Genomic DNA, 7,297 nt, shown 5'->3' on the forward strand with positions numbered 1-7,297 from the left:
TGTATGCAAACGAGTGAAAGTAGACCATTATCTACACCATACGCAAAAATGAACTCTCAATGGATTAAAGATTTGAACGTAAGACCTGAAACCATAAAACTCCCAGAAGAAAACATAGGCAGTACGCTCTTTGACAACAGTCTTAGCAGCATCTTTTTGAATATCATGTCTCCTCAGGCAAGGGAAACAAAAGAAAAAGTAAACAAATGGGACTACATCAAATAAAAAGCTTCTGCATGGCAAAGGAAGCCATCAACAAAATCAAAAGACAACCTACCAATAGGGAGAAGATATCTGCAAATCGTGTATCTGATAAGGGTTAATATACAAAACACATAAAAAACTCATACAACTCCGTAATGAAAAAGCAAGCAACGTGGTCAAAAGACGGGCAGCAGATATGAACAGACATTGTCCCAAAGAAGATATAAAGCTGGTCAACAGGCACATGGAAAGTTGTTCAACATCACTACATATTAGGGAAATGCAAATCAAAACTACAATGAGATACCATGTCACACCCCTCAGAATGGCTATTATTGAAAAGACAAGAAATAACAAGTGTTGGAGAGGACGTGGAGAAAAGGGAACCCTGATACACTGCTGGTGGGAATGTAAAGTGGTGCAGCCGCTACGGAAAACAGTATGGAGATTCCTCAGAACGTTAAAAATAAAACTACCAGATGATCCAGCTATTCTACTTCTGGGTATTTTTCCAAAGAACATGAAAACACTAATTTGAAAACGTGTGTGCATGAAAACACTAATTTGAAAAGACATATGCACCCGTATGTTCATTGTAGCATTATTCATGACAGCCAAGACTTGGAAGCAGCCTAAGTACCAATCAACCGATGAACAGATAAAGAAGATGTGGTCTGTAGACACAATGGGATACTACTCAGCCATACAAAAGACCAAGTCCTGCCATTTGTGACAACATAGATGGACCTTGAGGCAATTATGCTAAGCGAAATAAGTTAGACAGAGAAAGACAATTACGGTATGACTCCACTCATATGTGGAAGATAAACAAACAAACATAGATACAGAGAACAGGTTGGTGTTTACCAGAGGGGAAGGGCGTGGGAGGAGGGCAGAAGGGGTAAAGGGACACGCGGGTACAGTGATGGACGGCAACTAGACTTTTGGTGAACACAGGCAGTCTACACAGAAGCTGAAATATAATCATGTACACCTGAAATTTACGTAATGTTATAAACCAATGTCACCTCAAGAAAAACGCAAAGACTAAACCCTGGAAAAGAACAAAATCGTATCGATTAGAATCAGTTTGGCTATTAACTTTGCTTCCTAGGAGCTTAGATAGGTCTTTTTTCTTGACCTTTTTGACTTAGTTGTTTTGATACTGTGTTTGGGTCCTCGCTTATCTTTTTGTTTTCTTTCAGTTTTATTGAGATATAATGGACAAATGACATTTTGCAAGTTTAAGGTTATGTTCTTAAACGAATTTCGTAATATGAGTAATGTCGAAAAAGGTTTGAATGGGGTATGTTTGTTTTCCCCTGATTTGATGCTTATAATTTGTCCTTTAAGCAGTGGAGTCCTTTCCCTTAGTTTGTCCTTTCAGTCACCCCACACCCTTAGATCCTGATTGCTCACTAGGTGGCTTTTTCCCTCAATAATCAACTGAAGTGAATCATCACACGTACTCGTTTCCCCTTCTGGTCTTCAACATCAAACCCCAGTTTTCCTCTCCTTCCTGAATTTCCTGTGTGTCAGTCATCCTTGAGCTCCAGTCTTGACTCCACAACCCAATTATAGTGCATTTTAAATTTGGTTTTACTAAGTCTCCTATTTGATTTTTGAATTTATAAATGCAAAGCATCCAATAAGCAATAAAAATATCCTCATGGATTTGGTTTCTTAAAAGTACTTCTCACATAATATGATTTGGATGAGACCAGGATGCAAGAAGAAGTTTGGAAAGACGTTTGTACATCATGTGAGCAAAGCCTGGAATACTCATGTGGCAACAATGAGCATGATAGAAATTCAGTGTCTTAGTAAAAAACCGTTTTTCAAACTGGTCTGCAGTTGTGCCTGTGAAAACGCACAGGGCACTACAGCGAGCTTTCGCTTCCAAAATTATGTTCCAGATGTGCAGGTTCGTCTCGAGGCACGGCCCAGAGATTTGCTTGTAGTTCATTTCGTGGCAGGTTTTCCTGGTCTCCTTGGGCATCAAACTCTTTTTTCGAATGTTATTGTAAGATTTGCCTAACATTCCAGAAGAATAACAATTACTATTCGTGGTGAGGGAGCTCGTTTATCTTAAATTCTTATTCTCATGATTCCAAGGAGAGCTCTTGATGTATAAGGGCCCATCAGAGTTCCGCATTGGTCGGGAAAAAACTAGGCTTTTCTACCAACTCCTTGATCAGGCACTGGCCCCGTCATAGTCACAGCCGAGTTGCTCAGGAAAGCTCTCTCTAGTACCCTGGCTCGCCTGTTCTTTGTCTTGAGCTCGGGGGGCTCTGCCAAAGTTAAACAGTCTTCGTGTTTTGTCTCCCCTGGAGAGTCCCGTCCGTCTTCTCTGGGGCCCAAATAAAGTTTTGTTCCTGTCGATTATCCAGACATTTTCTCATTGTTTGACTGAGAGTGACATTCTTTACAGGTTTCTACATCCTAACCAACATGGGAAATTGAAACTTATTTTAATAGTATAAATGGAATACTTAACAAAACTGAATAAATATTGGGGTTGAAAGCAAATCACAAGACATCTCTAAGGCTTGAAATTACGGAGTATCTTCTCTCTTCACAGACATAGGAGGCTGGAAATAAAAATAAAAATTAAATTGCTCAACACTCAAATAGTTGTGGAAAATGACAAGGGTGGGGTCACATCACTTCCCTTAATTGGTCACCAATGTTCTCTTAATGTAATGGAAGAGGCAGGAGATATGCCCCCATTTACTACAAAATTCATATCTCCTATGGGTTGACTTGCATCCCCCTGGAAGTCTTATGTTGACGTCCTGATCCCCAGGACCTCATATGTCATCGTATTTGAAAATAGGGCCTTTACTGAGGTAATCAAGTTAAATTATGTTCATTTGGGTGAGCTCTATTCCAAAATAACTTGGGTACCTATAAAATAGGGAAATTTGGAAACTGAAACACGCATATAGAGAGGAAAATGTGAAGACTCAGAGAGAGATGTCCGCCATCGACAAGCCAAGGGGAGAAGCCTGGACCAGACGCTTCATTCACATCACTCTGATGGAACCAACTCAGGTGACACCTTGATTTGGACATGGAACCTCCAGAAGAGGGAGACAGTAAATATCTGTTGTTTAAGTCACCTAATCTCTGGCATTTTCTGCAGCAGACATAGAACACTAATAAAATATTCCTAAATGACCATGATTAAAAAGGTACAGCCCATCAAACAAAGAAACAAATAGCAGGCAGTGAATCACACCCCTTTCCCTCTCAGTCACCAACCTGAACATCCCAGGAAGACACTTAGTGGTTTGGCTCAGGACACCTCGCACATCCGGACGATGCTGTGGCTCAGCGGCTGCAGGTCTCTCATTGGCCGACCCCAAACAGAGTAGGGCTTGAGTCTCTCTGATGGGACACTCCCATCGTCCCCATGATGCTGAGTTGCAAGTCACGGAAGTTGGGGTTTTCGAAAGAAGAGATTATAAGCTTGGGAAGAATAGAATCAAATAAAGTTAGAAAGTTAAGAGTAGTAACTATAGTTTCTAAGGAACCTGGAGTAGCTGTTGTTTCTTGAAGTTTTCCTTTAGTAATTTCTGTACTGTGTTTGGGTCCACGCTTTAAATGAATTCCGTAACACGGGTAAGGGTGAAAAAAGCTTTCATGGGCTATGCTTGTCCTACTAATAGTATTTTCCCTAGGTCGGGGCTTATAACTTGCTATTTAAGCAGCGAAGCCTTCTCCTTCAGTTCGTTTTCAGGGAACCACACCGTTAGATTGTGATTGCTCATGAGGTGCCCGTTTTCCCGCCATCACCCACTCTTGTGAATAATCACATGAACTCACGTCCCCTTCCAATCTTCAGCATTAAACCCTATTTTTCCTGTTCACCTCACAGATTTCACGTGTGTCACCCAACTTTAACCCTCCAGTCTTCACTCCTCAGAACTATTAGGGTGCATCTTAAATGTTGTTTTACTAGTGGTCCTGTTTGCTTTCTGAATTGACAAATGCAAAACCCCCAAAGCATCATAGAAATGTCCTAATGCATTAGATTGCTTAACATGATTTTTTACATAACACCATAGGTAGGAGACCAGCTCGCAAGAATGACTTTCGGAATGCACCTCTGTGCCATATTGACAAACACTGGCATTTTGAAGCAGCACCCACTAGCATGACAGAAATTACGTGACTTAGTGAAGTGCCCTTTTTTCGAACTGGTCCAAAGTTGTTTCTCCGACAAGGCACATGGCTCTGCACAAGAGCCTTTAGCATCCAAAATTCCGTTTCACGTGTGTGCAACAATTACTAGGCACCTCAGAGAGGTTTATGCTGCACTTGATTTTGTGGTAGTCATTCTTGGCAACTTGTGCCGCAAGCTCTTTCTTCAAATCCTTTTATAGGAATTTTCCAACACTCCCGAAGGATAATGAGTAACGAACTTGGTAAGGGGCTTCTTTGTCCTCAATCCTATCTCTACTGATCGCAAGGGGGAGCTCTGGAGGTAATACTGCCCCCCTTCACGCTTGCAATGCTTAGCGAAGCTCTCTCTAGTGTTTTGACCTACCCTCAGTTTCCTTTTGAGCAACTCGACCTCTGTCCAAGGTGGAATACTCTGAGTGTGGATCTTTCCAGGGAAAGTCTTCCCTCTCTTCTGATGGGCTCAAGGAAGGTTTTGATTTCGGTAGCTTATCCAGCTTTCGTCTCCTTATGTGGCCGAGAGTGGCAACCTTTAGCGGTTTCTACATCCAAATCACAAGGGTCATCTACAACTTATTTTAAAATGTAAATGAAGCAATGAACAAATGCAGTGAGATATTGGGCTCTAAAGCAAACCATACTTAAATACAAAGAATTGAAGTCCCGAAGTGTGTTCTCTGTCCACACGTGCAGGGTGTTTATTAGATACGGATTAAAGAGAAGAGCAACTAGAAAATCACCAGCTACTCAACTTTTTTCAATATGCTTATAGGAAAAGGAAACCAATAAAAAGCCATTGGCCAAGAAGAAGATGCACAGGAAATTAAATTTATTTTGCACTATCATAAACATCAGCATTCAAACCCCTTGAGGAAGAGGAAGGCGTCATTTTAGTTCTCTTATTTCCTGACCGTACAGTTCTTAGGTTGGTAGAAGAGGCTAGAGACACATCCCACTACCAGCTCCGGATGGTATGCTTAAATCGTCATGATCAAAAACAAAAAGGAGAGCCAGCCTGACGGCCTAGTAGTTAAAGTTTGGCGCTCTTACTGCTTCGGCGGCCCGGGTTTGCTTCCAGGTGGCGGAACCACACAACCCCTCTGCCAGTTGCCATGCTGTGGCAGCAGCTCACATAGAAGAACTAGAGGACTTACAACTAGGATGTACAAGCGTGCACATCTTTGGGGCTTTGGGGAGGGGAAAAAAGAAAAGAGGAAGATTGGCAACAGATGGCAGCTCAGGGCAGAGCTTTCCCTGCAAAAAACAAAGAAACAAAAAAACCAAAAAGGAAACAATAAAAAAGAGTCAAAGAATCACATCTACTTCCTCCTCAGACTCCGTGCTTATTGCCACAGGAAGGCTGTTGGTTCAGCCCTAGTCACTCCATCACCTTCCGGGCCAATGGCTGTAGCTCACGGGCTGCCAGTCCTTCATTGGCTATGCCACTGGACAGTGGGGTTTGAGCAGCTCTCATGGTACAGTCCCATCATCCAAGAATGATTGCAAGCCATGATGGATTGTGTATTAAAATTGTTAGATTATCAAGTGGAAAAGAACAGAAAGGGATAAATCTGAATGATCTGAAACAGTAATTTCAGAAATCACGTAATCGGAAAAGTGAATTGTTTTTTGAAGTTCTTATTTAGCTATTTCTGTGCTGTTTGGGTCCTAATTTATGTAATTACGTGAATTTCTAACATGGGGCATGTAGAAAAGTGTATTAGGGATGTACTGATTCTTTTCTCATCTTTTTCACATTACGTGTTGCCCTATCAACATGAAGAACCCCGGGATAATCCCACTGTCCAATCATGGAAGAATTAGAGTGAAAACGTTTTTTCCTTTTCCTCCCCAAAGCCCCACTACATAGTTGAATGTTCTGCCTGCAAGTCCTTCTAGTTCTTCCATGTGTGCCAGAGACACAGCACGGCAACTGACAGAGGGCGTGGGGTGGTTCCCCACCCGGGAACCGAACCCGGGCCTCGAAGCGGTAAGAGCGCCGAAATTTAGCTCTTACGCTAGCCCATCAGGGCTGGCCCCAGAGAGTGGAAATGTTTTAAAAAATTATGATGGGGACAATTTTCACCTCACAAATCCCTATAAAGTTAAACCTAAAAAAAGTAACAAAAATGACGTTTAGAAAAGCTATTTAATACAATATGGTTATGGACAACGGCCCGTTCTCCCTCGAACAAATGCTACCACAGATATACTAGAGTTGATGATATTTAGTTACGGGTTTAAAAAAATGCTTTAACTATCGGCAGAACGCCACAAGACCCAACTACTAGCCCTTTTCGAGCTACAGCTCTTTTCCTGCCAAGCCAAGTGGCTCTGAAAAGAGCCTTTGGGTTACGATGCTCAGGTGCTCCTGAGGCAGCTCAGCGGCGGTTGGTGTACCTAAGGACGGCCTTGCTGGCCTCAGACACGGCGTGCTTGCCAATCTCCCCCGGCAGCAGCAGGCGCACGGCGGTCTGGATCTCTCTGGACGAGATGGTGGAGCGCTTGGTGGAGCGGGCCAGGAGCGCGGCCTCGCCGGCGATGCGCTCGAAGATGTCCTTCACGAAGGAATCCAGGACGCTCACGGCCTCCTGAGACAGGCTCAGGCCCTCGTGAACCCGCCTCAGAACCCTGGGGAAATAGGTGGCGAAACTGTCGAGGCAGCGGCGGCGGTGGCGGCGGGGCCTTGGCTGCTTCTGCTTCGGGCTCTTCGGGTCGGCTTCCGCGGGCTCCGTGGTGCCCAGGCTTTCCTCAGAGGAAGGCTCAGCGACAGGCTCAGCCATGTCACAGGCGGTGCCAGGGCAGTCTCCAAGGAAGGAGAACGGCGGCTCCTCAGGGACGGTGGCCCTTTTATAGAGCCGCCTCTCTGACGTCACGGGCAAGCTCCCTATCTGATTGGATAGCATGC

General features: G+C 43.6%; 1 protein-coding gene across 1 annotated transcript; it reads right to left on the reverse strand.

Annotated features, from left to right (window-relative positions):
* Positions 1–6,008: 6,008 nt before the first annotated feature.
* LOC111772365 (histone H2B type W-T-like) lies at positions 6,009–7,200 on the reverse strand. The gene has a single exon (XM_023635358.2). The coding sequence runs from the start codon at positions 7,170–7,172 to the stop codon at positions 6,771–6,773; it is 402 nt and encodes a 133-aa protein (XP_023491126.2). The 5' UTR covers positions 7,173–7,200; the 3' UTR covers positions 6,009–6,770.
* Between the last annotated feature and the right edge of the window lie 97 nt (positions 7,201–7,297).

The sequence above is a fragment of the Equus caballus genome, chromosome X (assembly GCF_041296265.1).
Source record: "Equus caballus isolate H_3958 breed thoroughbred chromosome X, TB-T2T, whole genome shotgun sequence".
NCBI classification, from domain to species: Eukaryota; Metazoa; Chordata; class Mammalia; order Perissodactyla; family Equidae; genus Equus; species Equus caballus.

What these genes read in the sequence shown, in the direction of transcription:
- LOC111772365 (XM_023635358.2), bottom strand. Translation starts at nt 7,172, where the DNA reads ATGGCTGAGCCTGTCGCTGAGCCTTCCTCTGAGGAAAGCCTGGGCACC.